General features: G+C 43.8%; 2 protein-coding genes across 4 annotated transcripts; both read right to left on the bottom strand.

The window, feature by feature from the left end:
- Window positions 1–1,433: 1,433 nt before the first annotated feature.
- aicda (activation-induced cytidine deaminase) lies at window positions 1,434–8,146 on the bottom strand. The gene is made up of 5 exons (XM_066719593.1): window positions 7,882–8,146; window positions 5,055–5,220; window positions 3,207–3,468; window positions 2,824–2,939; window positions 1,434–1,746 (listed from the first exon to the last, which is right to left on the bottom strand). The coding sequence occupies exons 1-5, from the start codon at window positions 7,899–7,901 to the stop codon at window positions 1,693–1,695; spliced, it is 618 nt and encodes a 205-aa protein (XP_066575690.1). The 5' UTR covers window positions 7,902–8,146; the 3' UTR covers window positions 1,434–1,692.
- A 6,610-nt stretch (window positions 8,147–14,756) lies between these two features.
- Window positions 14,757–24,083, bottom strand: foxj2 (forkhead box J2). Of its 3 annotated transcripts, none has more exons than XM_066712423.1 (10): window positions 23,961–24,083; window positions 23,091–23,416; window positions 21,510–21,584; window positions 21,275–21,364; window positions 18,603–18,695; window positions 18,300–18,465; window positions 16,896–17,030; window positions 16,518–16,619; window positions 15,679–16,227; window positions 14,757–15,589 (listed from the first exon to the last, which is right to left on the bottom strand). In XM_066712423.1, the coding sequence occupies exons 2-10, from the start codon at window positions 23,409–23,411 to the stop codon at window positions 15,480–15,482; spliced, it is 1,641 nt and encodes a 546-aa protein (XP_066568520.1). In that variant the 5' UTR covers window positions 23,412–23,416; window positions 23,961–24,083; the 3' UTR covers window positions 14,757–15,479. The 3 variants fall into 3 exon arrangements, with proteins under 3 accessions (XP_066568520.1, XP_066568522.1, XP_066568521.1); XM_066712425.1 differs by having other exon boundaries at window positions 16,896–17,027; XM_066712424.1 differs by lacking the exon at window positions 23,961–24,083 and adding an exon at window positions 23,695–23,930.
- Window positions 24,084–25,607: the final 1,524 nt, after the last annotated feature.

Here is a 25,607-nt window from a genome sequence, read left to right as displayed (position 1 = left end):
ACTGACTGACTGGACACTATAGCACATTAACACTGACTGACTGACTGGACACTACAGCACATTAACACTGACTGACTGACTGGACACTACAGCACATTAACACTGACTGACTCACTGGACACTACAGCACATTAACACTGACTGACTCACTGGACACTATAGTACATTAACACTGACTGACTGGACACTACAGCACATTAACACTGACTGACTGACTGGACACTACAGTACATTAACACTGACTGACTGGACACTACAGCACATTAACACTGACTGACTGACTGGACACTACAGTACATTAACACTGACTGACTGGACACTACAGCACATTAACACTGACTGACTGACTGGACACTACAGTACATTAACACTGACTGACTGGACACTACAGTACATTAACACTGACTGACTGACTGGACACTACAGTACATTAACACTGACTGACTGGACACTATAGCACATTAACACTGACTGACTGACTGGACACTACAGTACATTAACACTGACTGACTGACTGGACACTACAGCACATTAACACTGACTGACTGGACACTACAGTACATTAACACTGACTGACTCACTGGACACTACAGCACATTAACACTGACTGACTGACTGGACACTATAGTACATTAACACTGACTGACTGGACACTACAGTACATTAACACTGACTGACTGCCTGGACACTACAGCACATTAACACTGACTGACTGACTGGACACTACAGCACATTAACACTGACTGACTGACTGGACACTACAGCACATTAACACTGACTGACTGACTGGACACTACAGCACATTAACACTGACTGACTGACTGGACACTACAGCACATTAACACTGACTGACTGGACACTACAGCACATTAACACTGACTGACTGACTGGACACTACAGTACATTAACACTGACTGAGAATCGATATTCTTTCACACATTTTTATGCCGGTAATGTCTTGGTTTTACGGTAGAAGATGCGCTAAAGGACGAACAGACCACCTGCATTTCCTGCCAAATAGGAACTTCCGGTAAATGTGGGTCGCCATGTTAGTGTTTGAGTACGGCAAGCAGTATTTAGTTTATAGGGCGCAGACATAGCATACGGCAAATGTACAGTGTATTTAGAAATCCAATATGGAGTGTATATTATTATTAGTATCAGTTGTAGCAGGACTGTTTACTATAAGTATTTAATGTTATTATTTTTATTTTTATTACTGGTTACTATCTCTGAGTTTGCTTTACTGGAAGTTAAAGTGAGAGTCTTATTGAATTGACCTATATTGTTGAAATGGCGACGGTGCAGTTACACAGACCGGCCGCTAGATGGGAGATCTCTATGCTACCCTTCATGTGAGAGTGAGAGACAGCCGCCCCAGATTCACCAGAGAAGGCAGGACAAACACCACACAGACATGGACTTTGATTTAACTTAATTTAATTCATATGTTTTTAATTTACTGGTTTAATGAGAAGATGTGTTACTACAGATAATGCATTATCAATATCAATATCATTATTAATGCCATTGCTTATTATTAAAGCACCATTTACTGTTCATAGCACCAGAGGGAGAGAGGGAGGGAGGAAGGGAGAGAGGGAGGCATGGGATTTCAGAGGTAGTGAGTGAGTGACAATGTGATGCAGGCAGCAATGAAGGGATGGAGGGAGGAGTGGAGGAGTCTCAGTCTCATAGACCCAGGAGTTTAAAGGCATCATTCAGATCTTCAATATCATCACAGGGCTGAGAGAGAGAGAGAGAGTGTGTGTTAACTTTTACTGTTTGAACATCAGTCAGTGTTAATGTGCTGTAGTGTCCAGTCAGTCAGTGTTAATGTGCTGTAGTGTCCAGTCAGTCAGTGTTAATGTACTGTAGTGTCCAGTCAGTCAGTGTTAATGTGCTGTAGTGTCCAGTCAGTCAGTCAGTGTTAATATGCTGTAGTGTCCAGTCAGTCAGTCAGTGTTAATGTACTGTAGTGTCCAGTCAGTCAGTCAGTGTTAATGTGCTGTAGTGTCCAGTCAGTCAGTCAGTGTTAATGTACTGTAGTGTCCAGTCAGTCAGTGTTAATGTGCTGTAGTGTCCAGTCAGTCAGTGTTAATGTGCTGTAGTGTCCAGTCAGTCAGTGTTAATGTGCTGTAGTGTCCAGTCAGTCAGTCAGTGTTAATATGCTGAAGTGTCCAGTCAGTCAGTCAGTGTTAATGTACTGTAGTGTCCAGTCAGTCAGTCAGTGTTAATGTGCTGTAGTGTCCAGTCAGTCAGTGTTAATGTGCTGTAGTGTCCAGTCAGTCAGTCAGTGTTAATATGCTGTAGTGTCCAGTCAGTCAGTCAGTGTTAATGTACTGTAGTGTCCAGTCAGTCAGTCAGTGTTAATGTGCTGTAGTGTCCAGTCAGTCAGTGTTAATGTGCTGTAGTGTCCAGTCAGTCAGTCAGTGTTAATGTGCTGTAGTGTCCAGTCAGTCAGTGTTAATGTACTGTAGTGTCCAGTCAGTCAGTCAGTGTTAATATGCTGTAGTGTCCAGTCAGTCAGTCAGTGTTAATGTACTGTAGTGTCCAGTCAGTCAGTCAGTGTTAATGTGCTGTAGTGTCCAGTCAGTCAGTGTTAATGTGCTGTAGTGTCCAGTCAGTCAGTGTTAATGTGCTGTAGTGTCCAGTCAGTCAGTCAGTGTTAATGTGCTGTAGTGTCCAGTCAGTCAGTGTTAATGTGCTGTAGTGTCCAGTCAGTCAGTCAGTGTTAATGTGCTGTACTGTCCAGTCAGTCAGTGTTAATGTGCTGTTGTGTCCATTCAGTCAGTGTTAATGCACTGTCCAGCGGGTCAGTACCCTCAGGATGCGGTTCAGCTTCCTTGACAGCCTCACAGAGTTCTGATGAAGCCCCTCCCAGGCCTTGAAGACCCTCGCTCTGGATGCTACAAACGTGGTCCAGCAGTAGAAGTAATCTGAGCAGCAAGAGGACAGTGCCATTAGATCTACCATCTCCCATGAGCCTCTGCTTCCCAGCTGCCATTGAGCTGTCGGCAACCCTTTCTGCAAACTTGGCATCATGGGAATTGTGTTTCAGCAAAACTCACCTTTCAGCAGTTAGTCTTCACCTGGAATTGTAGTTATTTTGGACCAGTTTTAATACACTGATTGTCATGCAGCTCAAAACTTTTCTCTCCTTCCTTCCCTCCCTCGCCTCCTCCCTCGCTCCCCCTCTTCCTCACCTTTGAAGGTCATGACGGACAGCTGCGCGCCCGCCCTCTTGAGCGCCCGCAGGCCCTCGGGCTCCTGCTTGTTGTCCTCGCAGAAGTAGAGGCGCGAGACGAAGATGCGCAACCGCAGGTTTGGGTGCAGCTGCAGGAAGCCGGCCAGCCGCTGGGCGCAGTGGACGCAGGGGGACCAGGAGCAAAACCAGGTGACCGAGTAGCTGATGGCTGAGCTGACGCTGGCCGGCCACAGGCGGGAGAGGTAGCGTAGGAACAGCAGCTGGAGGGAGAGAGAGAGAGAGCAAGAGATTATGAAATATGACCCCAAGATAATAAAGAAAATGTCGTTTGTCATTTTTAGGGAGGGAGAGGGAAAGAGAGAGAGAGAAGGGGCGATGGGAAGGGGGAGAGGGAGGTATAGGGAGAGAGTGAGAGGGAAAGAGAGCGAGAGAGAAGGAAGGACAGTTTCAACTAGTACAGTTCCCATCATGCATCAGGCCACAGGAAATCATTGTGTTTGGACGTGAGGCCTTGTGGGAGGTCTAGAATTGATTTCTATTATCTACAGAGAGAGAGGGAGGGAGGGAGTGAAGGTGACTCTTATTTTAAAATTGAAGACCTTGAGTCCCACTGAAATCTGACTCTACGTTCACGTCCTGTGGGAATTACAGTAGAAACCACTTATTTGTTCGGAGCAGCAGCTCGAGAGTGTTCACACAGTGACCTCGGGCGAACCCTTTCAGATGGAAGTTTTCCTCAACATACAACATATACAACAATTCAGAGTCTCTAAAATACAGAAATGATCAAAAACAAAACAAAATGTATGCTATTTAATGTCATAAATATAGTTAGTGGTGTTTTTGGGAGCTGAGTTATGGCTAATGACACTGTAGGTGGAAAAGCAGTTGGAGAACATATGAACGGTCATGGAACTTAAGTAGGCAAAGATGATTGAAAACATTCATTTTAATTGATTACACTTTACAACCGAATTGGATGCCATGTATCGTGTCGTTTACTAAGAGTTCTGCGTTCATGACATCAGAATTGGGGAGTGGAAGTGGGAGAAACCGAGTTCACGGGTCATATTTACGACCTGGAAGCTGACGTGAACGTTTTTTTCAAGTCGGGAGCTCATATTTACCCTCCTTCCCACATGACGTGACCGCAGCATTAGTCAAAGGAAACACTACCCTAGAGCATCATGGGAACTGCAGTTTTATATCTTTACTATTTCTGTCTGTACACCCTGAAACACTAGAACATTGAGGTAACACAAATAATTGTGTCTCTCATGAGCCACTGCCTACTCAACACTACAGGAGTCAATGGTAATGCAGCCCTGCAGCATCATGGGAAGTATTGTTTATACCACAGTCGCATCCTGCGCCTCCCCCACAACAGCACAGAGAGAATTCATTTTCTCTCTGTTTTCCAGCAGTGTGGAGCAGCAGTCGGGGCTGGGGGGTCGTGGGTTCAATCCCGGTGGGGGGGCACTGCTATTGCACCCTTCAGCAAGGTACTGTACACAGAATGCACCCGTGCAAACCCAGCTGTATCAGTGGATAATTGTATGAGAATATAATGTGATATACGGTGACAATTGTAAGGTACAACCCCTATGAGCAATTTCCTGCCCCCCAATATGGGCGTCAATGGAAGCACTACCCCTGAGCATCATGAGAATTGTAGTTTTGCACCCAGAACCTATCCTTACTGTTCATCAAGCAATGATGGCATAGTGTGGGATCTAGAGACAAACACTACTCCCACTTCCACTTCCTACTCAGCCACATGGACCTCAGAGAAAATACCGTCCCGGTGCATTGTGGGAAATACAGTCGTGGCTCGTTGCCCCCTCACCTCCACGTGGCAGCCGGAGCGATTGCGCAGGTGTCCGAAGTCCAGGGAGTGGGAGTGTGGCCCCGCCCTCCTCTTCACCACGAAGCACAGGTAGGTCTCGTGGCGCCCCCGGGCCCAGCGCAGGTTCTTATAGTGGTACAGGAACTTCTTCTGGGTCAGCAGCACACTGAGAGAGAGGGAGGCAGGACAATGAAACTGCACTTCTGCAATACTTAAAAGCAACTAATTAGTTGCTTTTAAATCACATTGTTTAGGGTTTTTGGTATAGTTTTGTTATATTCTGTTGTCAAATACATTGACCGTTTTGGGTTTAATTTAAAATGCATTGGACCTTTTTTGTTTGTTTTTTATTTTTTCCTTTTTAATTGTTTTTTTATTTTGTTCAATGCATTTTTAGTTATTTTCAATGTATTTGACCTTTTTGTTGGTGAGCAGCTTTTGCTTTTATCACGTTTGTTTTGTTGTTTTGGGCACGTTTATTTTAAAGTTAATTGTTTTAGTTCTTGTTAAAATCACAGATTTAAATTTTTTTTAAGTGATTTTAAGGATTGATTTTAAAGATTTTAATCATAAGTATTAAAAAAATTGAATTGTTTTTATTTATGTAAAATGTAAAATACTTAACCTAATAAACAGTATTTTACTTCCGCAATACTTAGCCCAATAAAGTTTTGTTATATTCTTTTGTCAAATACATTGACCGTTTTGGATTTAATTTTAAATGCATTGGACCTTTTTTGTTTGTTTTTTATTTTTTACCTTTATTTTTTACCTTTTTAATTGTTTCTTTATTTTGTCCAATGCATTTTCAGTTATTTTCAATGTATTTGACTTTTATGTTGGTGTGCAGCTTTTGCTTTTATCACGTTTGTTTTGTTGTTTTGGGCACGTTTATTTTGAAGTTAATTGTTTTGTTTTTTGTTAAAAATCACGAAGATTTTAAAAATTTTAAGTGATTTTAAGAATTGATTTTTAAAGATTTTAATCATAAGTATTAAAAAATTGAATTGTTTTTATTTAATGAAAATGTAAAATACTATACCAAATAAAACAGTATTTTACTTAGCCCAATAAAACCGTATCCCTCTCTCACTTTATTGGTGTTTGCCAAAGCTTTACAGCAATGATACAATAAATATTTCAGCAAATAAACAATATCTATGTTACAGATAATACGTATATATACCACACCCCCCTGGCCATGGTGTCCACACACTGTCCCTCAGGCTGTGGCAGGCTCTCTCTCTCTTTTTCTCTCCTCTCTTCCTCCCTCTCTCACCCTCCATCTCTCGCTCTACCTCTCTTCCTCCTTCTCTCACCCCGTCTCTCACTCTCTTCCTCCTTCTCTCACCCTCCATTTCTGTCTCCCTCTCTTCCTCCTGTCACTCTCTCAGCCTCAATCTCTATAAATAAATCAAATCGAATCATAAATTATATATAGTGAAATGACTGTATCTCAGTCTCTATTCTGTCCTCCAATCACTCTATGTCCTCTCCCTTTCTACCTCTGCCTCTGTCTCTGTCTCTGTCCCCCCCGTTGCTCTCCCTCTGTCATTGTCAAGTTTCGAGTCAAAACAGAAACTTAATAGAAAACTTGATACGATGCCAGAGATAGAGAGAGAAAGTTCTGAAAGTGAGAATGCTTAGTCAATGAGAGAGAGAGAGAGAGAGAGAGAGAGAGAGAGAGAATACTAGAGAGAGTAATATACATATATATATATATATATATATATATATATATATATATATATATTATACAGTACATTAACACTGACTGACTGACTGGACACTACAGCACATTAACACTGACTGACTGACTGGACACTACAGCACATTAACACTGACTGACTGGACACTACAGTACATTAACACTGACTGACTGACTGGACACTACAGCACATTAACACTGACTGACTGACTGGACACTACAGCACATTAACACTGACTGACTGACTGGACACTACAGTACATTAACACTAACTGACTGACTGGACACTACAGTATATTAACACTGACTGACTGACTGGACACTACAGTACATTAACACTGACTGACTGGACACTACAGTACATTAACACTGACTGACTGACTGGACACTACAGCACATTAACACTGACTGACTGACTGGACACTACAGTATATTAACACTGACTGACTGACTGACTGGACACTATAGTACATTAACACTGACTGACTGACTGGACACTACAGTACATTAACACTGACTGATTGACTGGACACTACAGCACATTAACACTGACTGACTGGACACTACAGCACATTAACACTGACTGACTGACTGGACACTACAGCACATTAACACTGACTGATTGACTGGACACTACAGTACATTAACACTGACTGACTGGACACTACAGCACATTAACACTGACTGGCTGACTGGACACTACAGTACATTAACACTGACTGACTGACTGGACACTACAGCACATTAACACTGACTGACTGGACACTACACCACATTAACACTGACTGACTGGACACTACAGTACATTAACACTGTCTGACTGGACACTACAGCACATTAACACTGACTGACTGGACACTACAGTACATTAACACTGTCTGACTGGACACTACAGCACATTAACACTGACTGACTGACTGGACACTACAGCACATTAACACTGACTGACTGACTGGACACTATAGTACATTAACACTGACTGACTGACTGGACACTACAGCACATTAACACTGACTGACTGACTGGCTGGAGACAATAAGATATAGATAGTGAATGACAGAGACAAGGAGAGTGAGAGGGATCAAAACGAGAAACTCTCAGTTTTTCAGTTTGACTCACCTGTCCAGTTTGTTTGTCATCTTTCAATATTTGTCTCCAATTTCCCCTTCTCTTTCTCTCTCCCCCCCTCTGTCTCTTTCTGTCTCTCTCTCTCCCCAAGCGAGTGAGCGCTTGAACGAGTGTGAGCAAACGAGTGAGTGAAACAGAGAGGGAGAGAGAGAAAGAGAGAAAGGGATGACGCAAAACAATTTAAACGAGAGGAGAGAAGGGAGGGGAGTGAGACCGTTACAAATAAATCAACAGCAATAATAATAATCATAAATAATCATAATATGATGATGATGATGATTACATGAAATACATTTAACTAGTCTTAATAATAGTAGCAGTAGCATGTAAACTTAAAACACAATTAGTAACATTATTATTAGATATTATTATTATTACTACATAATAACTACTTTTACTGTGTATACTGTTAATAATACTAATGGTAAATGGTGCTTGATATTTTAAGATACTATAACTATTATCTCAACTTTCATAACAATACAACATAATTTATATTTTACAATACAGATATCTCTCTCACACACACTGGACACTACAGCACATTAACACTGACTGACTGGACACTATAGCACATTAACACTGACTGACTGACTGGACACTACAGTACATTAACACTGACTGACTGGACACTACAGCACATTAACACTGACTGACTGACTGGACACTACAGTACATTAACACTGACTGACTGGACACTACAGCACATTAACACTGACTGACTGGACACTACAGCACATTAACACTGACTGACTGACTGGACACTATAGCACATTAACAATGACTGACTGGACACTACAGCACATTAACACTGACTGACTGGACACTACAGCACATTAACACTGACTGACTGACTGGACACTACAGTACATTAACACTGACTGACTGGACACTATAGCACATTAACACTGACTGACTGACTGGACACTACAGTACATTAACACTGACTGACTGGACACTACAGCACATTAACACTGACTGACTGGACACTACAGCACATTAACACTGACTGACTGGACACTACAGCACATTAACACTGACTGACTGACTGGACACTACAGCACATTAACACTGACTGACTGGACACTATAGCACATTAACACTGACTGACTGACTGGACACTACAGTACATTAACACTGACTGACTGGACACTACAGCACATTAACACTGACTGAGGTGGGGTGGAGAGTGAAAGAGGGTGGGGGGGGTGTTTTGACTTTTTTTAATTGATAAACAGGATGTGCTGTGTCACATTTTCCGATATACCACCCCCTCCATATACACACTCTCACACACACACAGACACACACACATAAAGTCATACACAAACACACACACACACACACCTGTTTCCTGTGTATTTTCAGTCAACCTCTCTCTCTGATGCAGAAGCTCATAACAGGTGTGATTTCTGTAATTAGTTAATTGGCATCTAAATTACTTAATTGGCCTCAGTCAACAGCAGCATGGTGGCAGTATAAACTGAGTAGAATCATAGTGTTATAATACTAGTGTAACATAGTGCTGTATACTTCACTTCTCTGCAATACAGTGCACCTCAGTGTATACAGTAGAATACAGTATTATACAGTACAGTATAGCAGAGTACCTTAGATTATTATACAATAGAATATACTACAGTATTATACAGTAGAGTATAGCAGAGTACCTTAGATTATTATAGAGTACAGTACAGTATGATGCAGTAGAGTACAACACAGTAGAGTATACTGCAGTATTATACAGTAGAGTATAGCAGAGTACAGTAGAGTATTACACAGTAGAGTACAGTACAGTATTATACAGTAGAGTATAGCATAGTACAGTAGAGTACTGTAGAGTACAACTTTAAATAGTGTAGTACAGTACAGTGCAGTACAGTATGATACAGTAGAGTTCAGTACAGTATTGCACAGTAGAGCACAGTAAAGTATTGCACAGTATAGTACAGTGCAGTACAGTATTATACAGTAAAGTTTAAAATTATAAATAGTACTATACAGTATAGTACACTGTATAGTATGGTACAGTAGAGTACAGTGCAATACAGTGCAGTACAGTATAGTGGAGTGCAGTACAGTATTACACAGCACTGTATAGTGTAAAATAGTGTAAACTTACAATCTAGTACCAATAGTATTATTAATAATTAACAGTGAGTGAGTTTGTTTCAAATACTCTTAACCCATTTCTGTCTCTCTGCAGGTGTTCTACCTCTTTTCCCCCAACCAGAAAACCACAGCCCTCCCACACACACTCTCTCATTCTCTCTCTCTCTCTCTCTCTCTCTCTCTCTCTCTCTCTCTCTCGCGCCGGGTGTGTGTATACTGTACAAACATCCTGTCAGGCTGCGCTGTGGCTCTCTGCCCCTCACCCAGCCCACACACTAACGGATACAATGCACAGTTACACATATAGGCACACACATACAGTATAGATAAATATAGACAGAGGAGTATACTGACACACACACACACATACACAAACACTGACACACACTGACACACACACACACACTGACACACACACACAAACACTAACACAAACACAGTGACACACACACTGACACACACACACACACACACACACGACACACACTGACACACACACACACACACGACACACACTGACACACACACACACACTGACACACACACACACTGACACACACACACACACTGACACACACACAAACACTGACACAAACACAGTGACACACACACTGACACACACACACATGACACACACACTGACATACACTGACACAAACACAGTGAAACAAATTCAGCTACATTTATATATATTATTGCATTATTTATTTTTTGGGAGGTACTAAAACAGGTTACACAAGCTTTACAAAAGTGCAGCAATACAGTTCAATACAAAATTCAAACTAAGTATTACAGTTTTTCTCGTTCAGCAGGTCATTTTTGGTTGCTTTCACACAAAATGCAAATGCCAAGAACATTTGTGCAAAACAGTAAACACAACTCACTACACAAGCCACAAAAATCAATTGGTCTTGTCAAACTACATGAGATAATCTGTCCACAGTGAATAACACCCCCCCCACATGTGTGAATCTCTACTGCACATGTGCAGATCCTCATTGCTCAATTGTTCAATCAGCAATCAGTCCATAATCACATATAACAGTGAGATGGTGTTGGCATGAAGTGGAGCAAGAAGACAAAGACAAAAGAGAGAAGGGAGCACAGCCACGAGCCCATAGAGGAGAGGGGTGCATGTGTGCGGTGGCACAGCAGCTCAGAGGGGAGACAGAACACATGTTTCCAGTGACATGTGTGCCACTAGCGTTGACCATGTGATAGACATAGCCTTTCACTGTGAGGGGCTGGGCAGAGGTGCAGCCCACTCTGAACAGGTCACTGTATTACAGTACGATACACACGTCAGTAGTTTTCCATCATCTTCCTCGGCCATTTCATTATATCCACTTATAGAAAAGAAAGACAACCCGCTCCGGTGCAGGAAGAGTCTTCAACACTGAACAGCAGGTGGCCATTGCAGAGACAGTGGATTCAAACAGCTCAGTGTGTTTGAGGGAGATCCAGACTACAAATACACAAGAACATCAAATATTTCAGGATGTACAGCTGCTGGCCAGGTCTGGAATCGACACTAAGGATGAAACAGCTGCACAGGTCCCTGACAGGAACAGACAGGGTGAAGAGATGAGGCTCCAGTCTGTACAGGTCAGGCTCATCACAGCCATGCATTTAGTGTCAGTTACAATGGCTTCCCATGTTCTTGTTGTGTGTCTCTTGAGGCAAATGTGTCGCCACATTCAATTTGCCCAGAGAGAGCAGATGTGGGAGGAGCTCACTGGCCACAGAGCCACAGTCAGTGTTCAGGCCAGAGAGGTGGGATATCGCCATGTGTGCAGCATCTGAAGAGAAGGTGTTGTTCACTGTTGGCCCAGACGACACAGCTCACCTGACTGCATCCCGACCTCCTGAACAATAGAACTGAACCCTGAAGAGAGAGAGCTGCTGAGCCCTGACATGACCGACTGTGGAACAATTACACAGAGTGCTTGCTTTGTGATGTAATGTGTTTTTGTGTCGTAACCAGCTCGGTCCTGCGTATCTTCAGAGGACTTGATTTATATTCACTGTAAAGTATTTCCAGCTTCATTCGATGTATCAGGAACATCACCGTGACTGAATATAGTAACATCTTCTGTCAAAGTGTTTCACTGTTGAGCGAAATTGTTTCTGCTCTGATTTTGATCCGAGTCACTCAGAGATCATGAGTTCAGCTCAGGCTGGGGTGAAATGTTTACTGCCCATTTACTCTGAATTTACACACAAGCAGAAGACAGAGAGTGCAGTACAGGGCTGACCGTGTCACAGTGCTGCTCATAGTCAGTGTTCATTGTGCCAGTGTGAAGTGGCTGACGGAAAGAACTTGTCATTAGCTGACAAATGACACTGTTTTGAGTGACTGATTTGATTTTGTGAAATATATTGTATCTGCTGTTTCGAGAGTCTGAGTGCATTTTGCAAAGGATTTGTGTCATTGTGGCCAAAGTGTTTCAGTTTGGGCCACGTGTTCATTGTTTTGAAAAAGTGAATTCTGTTTGGAGAAATGTGCTCAAGCAATCGAGAAAAACTGTAATACAAAGTACAATTTAAGAATGACAAAAGTGCAGACGCACAGTTAATATAAAACACAAAGCACATATCCCAGGTCAAAGGGGTGATGAGTGCTGACATGATGCAGTGAAGTCCTGGGTCTGAGGATGGGGGGGCACAGGAGAAATCACACGAAACAACAAGAGATCTAACAACGTATCAGTGAGCAGGAGCAGAAGGAAGCAGTTCTATACAGTGTGAAATGAGAGGAGTGCTGAACACAGCACTACACAAGCACACAATGACACACATTCACACTGTCACATTGTCTCACACAGTCACAGGTACAATACACAGCAATACACATATAGCTACAGACAACTATTGACGGGTACACAGTGACTCACACCACAGAAACACACTCACTGGCACACATAGAGACACACACTGACAGACTGATACACACACTGTAACACAATGAGAGTCAATCAGTCGGTCTCCCGCAGTAACCACAGTGACTCAGGTAAAACTGCAGGTGTGTGTGTGAGAGAGAGATGGAGCGAGAGAGAGAGAGATGGCAAGAGAGAGCAGAGACACTTTTAGCTGCAGATTAAACCACACTGACTTCCTCTTTGAAACTCACAGGTGTTCACTGAGAGAGCGAGAGAGAGGGTGGGGGAGGGTAACACTGACAGAGAGATAGAGAGAGGTAGAGTAAAACTGAGAAAGACAGATAGAGACAGAGACAGAGACAGTGGCAGAGAGACAGACAGAGAGAAAGAGAGTATTTTTACACTTGAACATGTAACAAAGACATTAATCAAAAACAAGAAAGATATTTTATGAAAGAAAATAGAAAAGAATACAGCTGAGCTAAGTATAGCACAGTACATCAGAATACAATATAGTACACTCTGATCCAGTACAATATAGTATAGTATAGTATAGTATAGTATAGTATAGTATAGTATAGAACACTCTGATACAGTACAGTATAGTATAGTATAGAACACCCTGATATAGTATAGTTTAGTACAGTACAGTATAGTATAGTATTGTAGAGAACACTCTGATACAGTACAGTATAGTACACTGCAGGTGCTCCCGTATTTTTTATAACCTTTTTTCATAGATACTGTATGAAACTGTAAGGGATGTCAGTACAGTATGTATGAAAAATGTTGAATAAGTGATGAACACATCTCTCCCTACATAAACTGGATGAGAGTTTTGAATTTGCCATTAGATGACAAGTAACTGGATAAGAACCTTCTTCCTGATTTCAGACATTTTACTAGAACAATCTAAGTGAAGTACCTTACTCAAGGGTAAGGGCGCTGCCCCACCCAGGATTTGAACCCACAAAATTCCCATTATGAGTCCAGAGCCCAAACCACTACTCCACAGTGCTCCATTTCATGAGTTTGATCAAGTCCCCATGTAGTCTACTCTGTTCCAGGGTGAAAAGGTTCAGGTCCTCAGTCTCTCAGTAGGACATTCCCTTCAGACCTGGAATAAGTCTGGTTGCTCTCCTCTGAACGCCTCTAGAGCAGCGATATCTTTCTTGAAGTGTGGAGCCCAGAACTGTCCACAGTATCCAGATGAGCTCTAACTAGCGCATTGTACAGTCTGAACATTACTGCCCTTGTTCTCAATTCTACACTTTTGACAATATACCCTAGCATTGTGTTTGCCTTTTTTATTGCTTCCCCACATTGTTTGAATGGAGAAAGTGAGGAGTCCACATAGACTCCTAGGTCTTTCTCATGCGTTACTGCATCTAGTTGTGTTCCTCCCATAGTGTAATTATAGTGGACATTTTTGTTACCTGCATGTATTACCTTGCACTTGTCCACATTGAATTTCATCTGCCAGGTGTCGCCCACAACTGAATATTATCCAAGTCCCTTTGAATATTTGAGTAGTTACTGTTTGCACTGCCTGTTATTACTGTCTGTATGTCAGTTATAACAAACTGACGGCCTGTTATTGTCTGTCTGTCAGTTGTAACTGGCAGCCTGCCCAACTACTGACTGAACTAAAGGGTACTAAACAACAACATGTCTCATACAGAGTGGAGCAGGCGTGAACTGAGTTAACATACATATCTGCACGTTTCCTGTCTTGCAGATCTGAAGAGGTTGTTGAGCTGGTGGCTGGGATGACTTTCCACCCACTATTAATAATCCCAGGTTTGAGAGCGCTTCATCTTTGCTCATATGGATAACCGTGAATATGAAAGCAGTATTAACTGTCACTCAGACCCATTTGATATGAAGAGCCCATCTTTATTAAGGCTTGAATCTGTATGGTTGTTCAGTGGAAACCTGGGCTGTCATCTTGTTTGGGCTTATTTTCTATTGCAGGGAAGTTTAGAGAGGAGAGCAGAAAAGAGGCTGAGAGATGAAGGGAGAGGAAGACAAGAGCCAAAAGAAGATAAAGACTTAAGCAGGTGTATAAATAGTGATGCACAATGAGCTGTCATGACTTTCAAATCAGATGCCTTAGACCCTGAACAGGGCGCTCTTAGCTTATAAAAACGGTTTTGCAACAGACAGCATTTGCACCCCCAACCAATCTCTCCCCACCCTTCGCCTCCTGCTTTCACAATCCTGGAGTCGCCACCGGGGCACTCTGATACAGCACAGTACAGGACAGTGCACTGATACAGTATAGTATATTAAAGTACAATACACTGATGCAGTATAGTATAGTACACTGATGCAGTACACCAGTGGAGTACAGTGCAGCATAGTATAGTACACTCTAATACAGAATAGTACAGTGCAGTATAGTATAGTACACTCTAATACAGAATAGTACAGTGCAGTATAGTGCACTGATACAGTACAGTGCAGTATAGTACACTCTAATATGGAACACTACAGTGCAGTATAGTGTAGTACACTCTGATACAGTAGAGTACAGTGCAGTATAGTGTAGTACACTCTGATACAGTGGGGTACAGTGCAGTATCTTCCACGCTGTTTCTATACGATGAGGGAGTCCCAGTCAAAGTCGTCCTGGATCTCCTCACTGTTGCTGTGGACACGCAGCCTTGGGGGGCGACCCGGAGACGTCAGAGGTCGAGCTGGAGGAGCTGAGAGAGGGATGGGGGGGTTAATACAGACACACACTGTTATTATGATTGTTATGACCAGGGCGTCAGTAGCTGTGGAAAAACCTCACCATTGGTGACAACAGGCACAGGCTGCAGCAGTGCATTGTGGGTGGCCTGGCTGGCTGTTGCATTGTGGGATTGAGGCTGATGGGAAGGAGGGGTCGGGATAGGGGTGGAAGAGGAAGAGAGAGAGAGAGAGGGTGGGAGAAGGAGAGAGAGAGGGGGAGGGAGGGAGGAGGAGCGAGGGAGAGAGAGAGGGCGAGGGAGAAGAAGAGGCTGGGAGGTAGAGGGAGGGAGGGAGGCAGGGGGAGAGAGGGGGAGGGATACAGGGGGAGGGAGAGGGAGAGGGAGAGGGAGGTTTGAGGGGGAAGGGAGGGAGTGGGTCATTGGGTGAGAGGGAGGGAGAGAGAGAGGGAGCGAGCAGGAGGAGGGAGGAAGAAGGGCATGCTGGGAAGGAGGCAGATGCGGTTGCTGCTGAGGTGCATCCTGGGAGGGGGCAGGGCCAATCAGGCCCGTCTGGGTGAAGAAGCGGTTGAGTGAATCACAGAGCGAGGTGAAGAGTGATGGCTCCAGCGCCCAATCACAGAGCTCCGCCTGACGCATGCTCTCCACCAGGTCTAAGGGGGGGAGAATTTTGTTATAAACTAGACTGGTTTGTATTTTCAAAACTGGATCAGTGATGCTCTATACTGGCCTGCATTGGTTGTGACTGTACTATACTGGTCTGCGCTGTACTAGTATACTGCATATGTCTGTATTACACATTATAATACTGTACTGGTCATTAGTATGCTACTTCATTGCTGCACTGCACTACATTATATTGCACTACACTGGTCTGTACTGTACTGCAGTATACTGTAATATACTGTATTATACTATTCTGGTTGTTCTGCTCTGTACTGACCCAGGTGCTGGGAGAGGTCGAAGGCGGCCCAGTCCAGCCCAGATGCAATTCTGAAGCTCTGCTTGAGAGAGTCTGCTGAACAGAACCAGTCTGCAGAGATCACTGAGAGAAAGAGAGAGAGACATGGAAAGAGTGAATCATACTACTATTATTATTACTACTTATGTATTTTTTAAAATACATTATATAAATGTTTAATTGTGTAAATATTTTATTTTTAATTACATTATTATCTATCAATATACATGTTTTTGTTTTTATGTTTCTTACATGCTTTGACAATACCAAAGAGCTCATGTCAATAAAGCTCAATTTGAATTGAATTGAATTGAGAGAGAGAGGATAATAATAATAATACAAAAATACAACTTTACCCACCACTGCCACCTTGTGGTGGAACTGTGTTCTTCTCTCTCTCTTTCTCCCTCTCTCTCTCTCTTTCAGTAGGGGTGAGAGGGGGCAGGGTGGGGGTGTGGAGGGGGCCGGAGTCATTGGGGACATAAGGGGGGTCTGCTGAGAGAGAGAATAGGGGGGTTAACACAGGACTGGATAGATACACTGACTGGACACTACAGTACATTAACACTGACTGACTGACTGGACACTACAGCACATTAACACTGACTGACTGGACACTACAGCACATTAACACTGACTGACTGACTGGACACTACAGCACATTAACACTGACTGACTGGACACTACAGCACATTAACACTGACTGACTGACTGGACACTACAGCACATTAACACTGACTGACTGGACACTACAGCACATTAACACTGACTGACTGACTGGACACTACAGTACATTAACACTGACTGACTGGACACTACAGCACATTAACACTGACTGACTGACTGGACACTACAGTACATTAACACTGACTGACTGGACACTACAGTACATTAACACTGACTGACTGACTGGACACTACAGTACATTAACACTGACTGACTGACTGGACACTACAGTACATTAACACTGACTGACTGGACACTACAGTACATTAACACTGACTGACTGGACACTACAGCACATTAACACTGACTGACTGACTGACTGGACACTACAGTACATTAACACTGACTGACTGACTGGACACTACAGTACATTAACACTGACTGACTGACTGGACACTACAGCACATTAACACTGACTGACTGGACACTACAGTACATTAACACTGACTGACTGGCTGGACACTACAGCACATTAACACTGACTGACTGGACACTACAGTACATTAACACTGACTGACTGGACACTACAGTACATTAACACTGACTGACTGACTGGACACTACAGCACATTAACACTGACTGACTGGACACTACAGTACATTAACACTGACTGACTGGACACTACAGCACATTAACACTGACTGACTGACTGGACACTACAGTACATTAACACTGACTGACTGACTGGACACTACAGCACATTAACACTGACTGGACGCTACAGCACATTAACACTGACTGACTGGACACTACAGTACATTAACACTGACTGACTGGACACTACAGCACATTAACACTGACTGACTGACTGGACACTACAGCACATTAACACTGACTGGACACTACAGTACATTAACACTGACTGACTGACTGGACACTACAGTACATTAACACTGACTGACTGGACACTACAGTACATTAACACTGACTGACTGACTGGACACTACAGTACGTTAACACTGACTGACTGACTGGACACTACAGCACATTAACACTGACTGAGATGCATTTTGGGTAATGTAGTCCAATGAGACTCACTGAGAGATGCAGTCTTCTCTCTCAGTGTTCGACACAGACTCTGGAACGATGAGTACAGGTCAGGAAGATTGAGGTCAGAGAAGGAGAAACGGAGTTGATGATCGATGGAGGAGTGCGGTGGGGCTGGGGCAGGAAGAGGAGGAGGGGGAGGTGGAGGAGCCAGCTTCTGTGAATGAAGAAACAAGACAGAGAGAGAAATCCAATTTACCAATTAAGGCAAGTGCTGTGATTAGTTATCGAAGCAGATTGAAGGGTGAGTCAGTCAGTGTGTCAGTCAATGTGTCAATCAGTCAGTATCAGTACTTTGCAGGGAGGGGGCGCTAGAGAGACTGTCTGTGCTTCTTGAAAAGCCCCCCCACTGACTGGAGGCACATCCTGTATCTGTTGCACAGCCTCCTGAGAGAGAGAGAGAGAGAGAGAGAGAGAGAGAGAGAGAGAGAGAGAGAGTCAACACAATTCCTCAGATTTAAATTCAAGTTTCTGTCTTGGCATGACAAACAGGAGCAGTGTTGCCACAGTAGCTTTACACTGACAATAAAATTGAACTGAATAAAAACTAATATAACTAATATAAATATAAATAATTATAGTAAAATGAAATGAAATATAAATATAATAAAATACATCAAAGATATATACAGATATATACACTGATCAGCCATAACATTATGAGCACTGACAGGTGAAGTGAATGACACTGATAATCTCGTTATCATGGCACCTGTCAGTGGGTGGGATATATTAGGCAGCAAGTGAACATTTTGTCCTCAAAGTTGATGTGTTAGAAGCAGGAAAAAAGGGCAGCGTAAGGATCTGAGCGACTTTGACAAGGGCCAAATTGTGATGGCTAGACGACTGGGTCAGAGCATCTCCAAAACTGCAGCTCTTGTGGGGTGTTCCCGGTCTGCAGTGGTCAGTACCTATCAAAAGTGGTTCAAGGAAGGAAAAGTGGTGAACCGGTGACAGGGTCATGGGTGGCCAAGGCTCACTGATGCACGTGGGGAGCGAAGGCTGGCCCGTGTGGTCCGATCCAACAGACGAGCTACTGTAGCTCAAATTGCTGAAAAAGTTAATGCTGGTTCTGATAGAAAGGTGTCAGAACACACGGTGCATCGCAGTTTGTTGCGTATGGGGCTGCGTAGCCGCAGACCAGTCAGGGTGCCCATGCTGACCCCTGTCCACTGCCGAAAGCGCCTACAATGAGCACGTGAGCATCAGAACTGGACCACGGAGCAATGGAAGAAGGTGGCCTGGTCTAATGAATCACGAGTTCAAGGTGTTTACTTGGCCTCCAAATTCCCCAGATCTCAATCCAATCGAGCATCTGTGGGATGTGCTGGACAAACAAATCCGATCCATGGAGGCCCCACCTCGCAACTTACAGGACTTAAAGGATCTGCTGCTAACGTCTTGGTGCCAGATACCACAGCACACCTTCAGAGGTCTAGTGGAGTCCATGCCTCGACGGGTCAGGGCTGTTTTGTCGGCAAAAGGGGGACCTACACGATATTAGGCAGGTGGTCATAATGTTATGGCTGATCGGTGTATATACATATATATTTAGACATAATACATACATGCACATGTACAGACGGGTGACAATTTAAAGGAAAAACACACATAAAGTGTCTCAGTGAGGTGTTGGGCACCACGAGCTGCTAGAACAGCTTCAATGCTCTTGGCACAGATTGTACGAGTCTCTGGACTCTACTGGAGGAATGGACACCATTCTTCCAAAAGATATTCCCTCATTTGGGGTTTTGATGATGATGGTGGAGAGTGCTGTCTAACACGTCGTTCCACAATCTTCCATAGGTGTTCAACTGGGTTGAGATCTGGTGACTGCGAAGGTCATTGCATATGATTCACATAATTTTCATACTCATCACACCATTCAGTGACCCTCGTGCCCTGTGGATGGGCATTGTCATCCTGGAAGAGACACTCCCATCAGGACAAAAATGTGTCACCATAGGATAAAGGTGATCACTCAGAATAACTTTGTCATGATTTGCAGTGACCCTTCCCTCTAAGGGGACAAGTGGACCCAAACCATGCCAGGAAAATGCCCCCCACAGCATAACAGAGCCTCCGGACCCCCTCACTGTAGGGGTCCAGCAGTCAGGCCTGTCCTGTTCTCTTGGTGTCCCACACACGCACTCGCCCATTTGTCAAGAATATGCTGAAGGATGACTCATCTGACCACATCACTTTTTCCACATCTCTGTAGACCAGTGCCTATGGTGCCCCAATAATGACCCCTCTTTCAAAGTCACTTAGATCCTTTCCTCTTGCCATCTTGATCCCAAACCGAGGTCAGCTGGGCTGCTCAGAATTTGTATACGTTCCACAGAGCATGATAGGATGTTAATTGCTTAATTGTATCATGCAGTAGAGCTGTTTGGAGGCATCTGCATTCGTTATGTTCCTCCACTCATTTATTCAGGTTTGTCACCCGTCTGTATATATACATACATATACATATAGTGGGAGGGATAAAATCAATACAGTTAAAATAAATGTAGACTTTCTAAATTTAGAAGAAATACTAATAGCAACAGAACTAGCAGAGCAGCAGTGATGATGTCCGAGGGCTCAGGGGCTCTACAGGGCTGCTTCGTATTATGTGTCCTCCTCCCAGCTCAGTCAGTTGTGGGTAGTGCGGGACAGGATGAGTGAATTGTTAGGCAAATGTCTCCCTTATTGGGGCATATTTAATGCAGTGGAGCAGAAAGTGCGTCTTTGTGTCCACCTCTCCTGTCTCACTCTCTGTTTAGGGCCTGATAGCGATGCAGTTCACTTTGGGATGATGTCCCAGACAGGCGGCTTTAGTTTGCTCAGTGATTAGTTTGACTCTGATGGGCAGCTGGTGAGCATTTCTGGTCTGAGGCTGGTTGGCGTTAGTGGGGTTTGGGGCAGTGAGCCTCAAGTCCAGCTGACTGAGGGGGCTCTCTCTCTCTCTCTTGGTCTCTCACCTCCTCCTCTCTTGGGAAGCTCCTTTTCACTCCTTGGGATGGAGGGGGCGTGTCCTCAGTGGCCGACCCATCCATTGTCCAATAGGAGCCCTGCAAACCGGGATGTAGGGGTGCAAGATAACATCAGACTGGGAGGCAGGTGAGTGGACCACACGGTTCAGTTGGGATTATCTGACCAAATAACAGCAATTTACTACTACTACTAATAATTATACTAATAATAACAATTGCTGACCTTTCCAGGGTCGTCTGGGGGTCGCGGAATCTTCCGGAAACATTTGTTGAGAGAGAGGTTGTGACGGATAGAATTCTGAAGAAAGAATTTGTGTTAATAATAATAACAATGACATGAATGTAAATCTGAGGATACTTACTCTGCAGCTAACAGCACTTTTCTCACGATAAGTGAATGGAGAAGTTTTAATTACATTAGGATGCAGGGTAGTGTCATTGATGGTTCATAATCAGAGATCAGCTGATCAGCGCAGTAGCTCAGTCAGCAGTGGGGGGCAAGGGTAATTGTCCCTGTATACAGATACTCCGTACCACAACACTGTCTTCTCTCAGTGGCGTTAATGTGCCAAATGAAACTACACGATTAACCGTCTCTTTCATTGTAAACAACTCAGGGACCAGGCAGCGGTGCTGTCTGCATACTGACCACAGACCAGCCAATCACCCTCGCCTGCAGCTGCCCATGTGACAGGACTGCCCTCTGCAGGGCTGCGTGTGTTACTGCACTGTGCCCATGTGACAGGACTGAGGATTAGTCTGCTGTAACGGGGCCCTCTAGGGGCAGCAGTGAGCATCGGGAGATGAATTGGTATCAGTCTGTACCGCAGTTGGACTCATCCTGACACAGCACATCCTGTTTATCAATTAAAAAAAGTCAAAACACCCCCCCACCCTCTTTCACTCTCCACCCCCCCTCAGTCAGTGTTAATGTGCTGTAGTGTCCAGTCAGTTAGTGTTAATGTGCTGTAGTGTCCAGTCAGTCAGTGTTAATGTGCTGTAGTGTCCAGTCAGTCAGTGTTAATGTACTGTAGTGTCCAGTCAGTCAGTGTTAATGTACTGTAGTGTCCAGTCAGTCAGTGTTAATGTGCTGTAGTGTCCAGTCAGTCAGTCAGTGTTAATGTGCTGTAGTGTCCAGTCAGTGTTAATGTGCTGTAGTGTCCAGTCAGTCAGTCAGTGTTAATGTACTGTAGTGTCCAGTCAGTCAGTGTTAATGTGCTGTAGTGTCCAGTCAGTCAGTGTTAATGTACTGTAGTGTCCAGTCAGTCAGTGTTAATGTGCTGTAGTGTCCAGTCAGTCAGTCAGTGTTAATGTGCTGTAGTGTCCAGTCAGTCAGTGTTAATGTGCTGTAGTGTCCAGTCAGTCCGTCAGTGTTAATGTGCTGTAGTGTCCAGTCAGTCAGTCAGGGTTAATGTGCTGTAGTGTCCAGTCAGTCAGTGTTAATGTGCTGTAGTGTCCAGTCAGTCAGTGTTAATGTGCTGTAGTGTCCAGTCAGTCAGTCAGTGTTAATGTACTGTAGTGTCCAGTCAGTCAGTGTTAATGTGCTGTAGTGTCCAGTCAGTCAGTGTTAATGTGCTGTAGTGTCCAGTCAGTCAGTGTTAATGTGCTGTAGTGTCCAGTCAGTCAGTGTTAATGTACTGTAGTGTCCAGTCAGTCAGTCAGGGTTAATGTGCTGTAGTGTCCAGTCAGTCAGTGTTAATGTGCTGTAGTGTCCAGTCAGTCCGTCAGTGTTAATGTGCTGTAGTGTCCAGTCAGTCAGTGTTAATGTGCTGTAGTGTCCAGTCAGTGTCTCTCTCTCTCTTACCTTCCAGCCTCGGCCGGTCCTGCTGTAGTACGGGTGAGCTGCGCTGATCCAGTTATAAATGTCATTGAGGGTCATTCGGTGGCCCGGTGAGGACCTGATCGCCATGGCGATGAGGCTGGCATAACTATGGGGTGGCTTCCCCTTTCTACTTTTTGGCAACATGACCCCCGCATCCTCCCCTCCTCCTCCTCTCTCTCTCTCTTCCTGTCTCCCTCTCTCTTTTCCACCTCTGTCTCTCTCTGTCCCTGATCGCAAGCCACTGATGCCCAACTGGGGAAGCCAGTCAATGCTGGTGAGACTGGAGTCCAGACTGGAAGACATGATGCCTGAGAGAGAGAGAGAGAGAGAGAGAGAGAGAGAGAGAGAGAGAGAGAGAGGGAGGGAGAGGTTAATGTCTTTATGTAAGACTGTCTGACCACCTGTAGTTCAACAGTGACATCTTTTGGCAACAGTGCAGTATGACAACATAATTCTCATATATTTTATTGAGACAGATGCTGACCGACTGACTGACTGACTGACTGACTGACTGACTGACTGACGCACTAACTGACACACTGACAAGTTGACTGACACATTTTCAAGGCAGAAGTTGATTTCTTACCTGATTTTCTATGGATGCAACACAGAGGGAGAGAATAGTATTCAATAATAATCTCTTTCTCTCTCTCTCTCTCTTATATGCTAAAACTTGTATATGTAATCAGAATGTGATTCTGTCTGGTTCTCTCCCTCTCCCTTACCCCTCCCTCTCCCTCTCTGTCTCTCTCTGTCTCTCTGTCCCTCCCTCCTTGTCTCTCTCCCCTTCTCTCTAGTTTATGTTCCTTTCTCCCCCTCTCCCTCCCCCATCTCTCTCTTTCTTATCTTTACCTCTCTTGTCTCGTTCTTCTCTGCAGTCTCCTCCTTGTTTTTATTTTGTTGAAGAAGTTATGGCATAGTTTCACTTCCCCCCCTCTCTCTCTCTCTCTCTCTCTCTCTCTCTCTCTCTCTCTCTCTCTCTCACTCTCCTCCCTCATTCCCTCCCCCTCTCTCTCCCTCATCCACACTCCTCCCCCCAGCCTCTGATGTCACTCCACCCCCCCTCTTCTTTTTAGGGCTACGCCCTCTCTCTCTCTCTCTCTCTCTCTCTCTCTCTCTCTCTCTCTCTCTCTCTCTCTCTCTCATGTTCATAGTCAACGTGTTTTATTGGCATGACAAGTTTATACAAGTGTTGCCAAAGCATTTTCAGAGAACAGAAGAATACAATAAGATGCTAAGATGTCTCTCTCTTTCTCATCCTCTCATCCTCTCTTCTCTCTCTTCTGTCTCTCACTGGGTGGCATATGAACTGTACTTTTATATTTTAAATCGTTCTGTACTGACTACACATTGATATACTATACTATATCATGCTGTACTGTACCACATTCCACTGCATTACATTACTGTACAATCTGAAATATAATTTTACAATCAAAACGTATTGTTTTAACACCATATTATCATGTACCGACTGATTTTTTTACTCGCTGCAGTACCGCAATTCCAACACCAGAGGGTCGAGAGAGACGAGATTGTAGGTCATGTGGTACAGTTCAGGCGAGATGAGATTTTCACTTTGCAGTTTTATACAATCGCTTACACACTAAAAGTGGTACTTGAGGCACACTCAGTGAAACCATAAACTCATGTACCTAATCTTCAGACCAAGTCTGCAAAACTGCAAGCACATTATCTGCTTTACACTCAGTTTCCAATTGTAAAACACACTTTTTGCAAACACAGTTCTCTACATTAGACACATCATTCAAAACTAACAGCTCTTCTGATTAGTTTGGAAAACAATGTCATTCAAAATGCCACACTCTTTTACCGATTACCTACACCCAGTGTTCATGTGTGAAAACACTTACAGCTAATTTCTTCACTTAGAAATCAGAGCTTGAGCACTATAAATAGGCTTCAGGTTGGCTTTCTTGCTTTGGACAACAATGGAGGACAATTTTGGATAGAGAGTTAGAGGAAGAGGAGGACAGGGATGAGGACGAGGAAGAGGAGGGGGAAGAGGATGAGGACAAGGAGTGGGAAAAGGAAGATGAGAAAGAAGAACAATCACAGATGAGATCTGGGCCACCATGGGGTCAACCATGGTTTGAGTTTCAGGGAGGCTGGGCAGAGGGTCCGGCCTAACTTGAGCCACTACACTGCAGCAAGTGTCATCCGGACATCTTGAAATGAGAACAGGTAAGTAAAGCTACCCTCTATACCATGCTACTGTCCTTACAGCACTACAATAACATTTAATTTCATACTGAAAGAAATCTTGCACCCTAACCATTCACATCATGTTTTTGCAGTTCACAGCAGAGCAGGAACAACACACAGTGACTGTGGTCATAGCAAACAACAGCATACGTTTACAACTGCAACATGACATCATCACTGACAACACAACATTCAGTAACATAAATAGGGTGAGTTTATCCACACTTGGCCGACTCCTGAAACGCCATCATATTCGTATGAAGCAGCTCTACA

Source organism: Amia ocellicauda, chromosome 1 (assembly GCF_036373705.1).
Source record: "Amia ocellicauda isolate fAmiCal2 chromosome 1, fAmiCal2.hap1, whole genome shotgun sequence".
NCBI lineage: Eukaryota > Metazoa > Chordata > Actinopteri > Amiiformes > Amiidae > Amia > Amia ocellicauda.
The sequence above is the reverse complement of the archived record's forward strand: the minus strand, read 5'-3'. Positions and strand labels throughout refer to the sequence as shown.

Excerpts from the sequence above, each read along its gene's own strand:
- aicda (XM_066719593.1), bottom strand. The coding sequence starts at position 7,901 with ATGACAAACAAACTGGACAG. Across the intron at positions 5,221-7,881 it reads ATGACAAACAAACTGGACAG|TGTGCTGCTGACCCAGAAGA; the intron begins GTGAGTCAAACT and ends CCTCTCTCTCAG. Across the intron at positions 3,469-5,054 it reads GCTCCGGCTGCCACGTGGAG|CTGCTGTTCCTACGCTACCT; the intron begins GTGAGGGGGCAA and ends CTCTCCCTCCAG.
- foxj2 (XM_066712423.1), bottom strand. The coding sequence starts at position 23,411 with ATGTCTTCCAGTCTGGACTCCAGTCTCACCAGCATTGACTGGCTTCCC. Across the intron at positions 16,620-16,895 it reads TCCACCACAAGGTGGCAGTG|TGATCTCTGCAGACTGGTTC; the intron begins GTGGGTAAAGTT and ends TCTTTCTCTCAG. Across the intron at positions 16,228-16,517 it reads CGACCTCTCCCAGCACCTGG|ACCTGGTGGAGAGCATGCGT; the intron begins GTCAGTACAGAG and ends TCCCCCCCTTAG.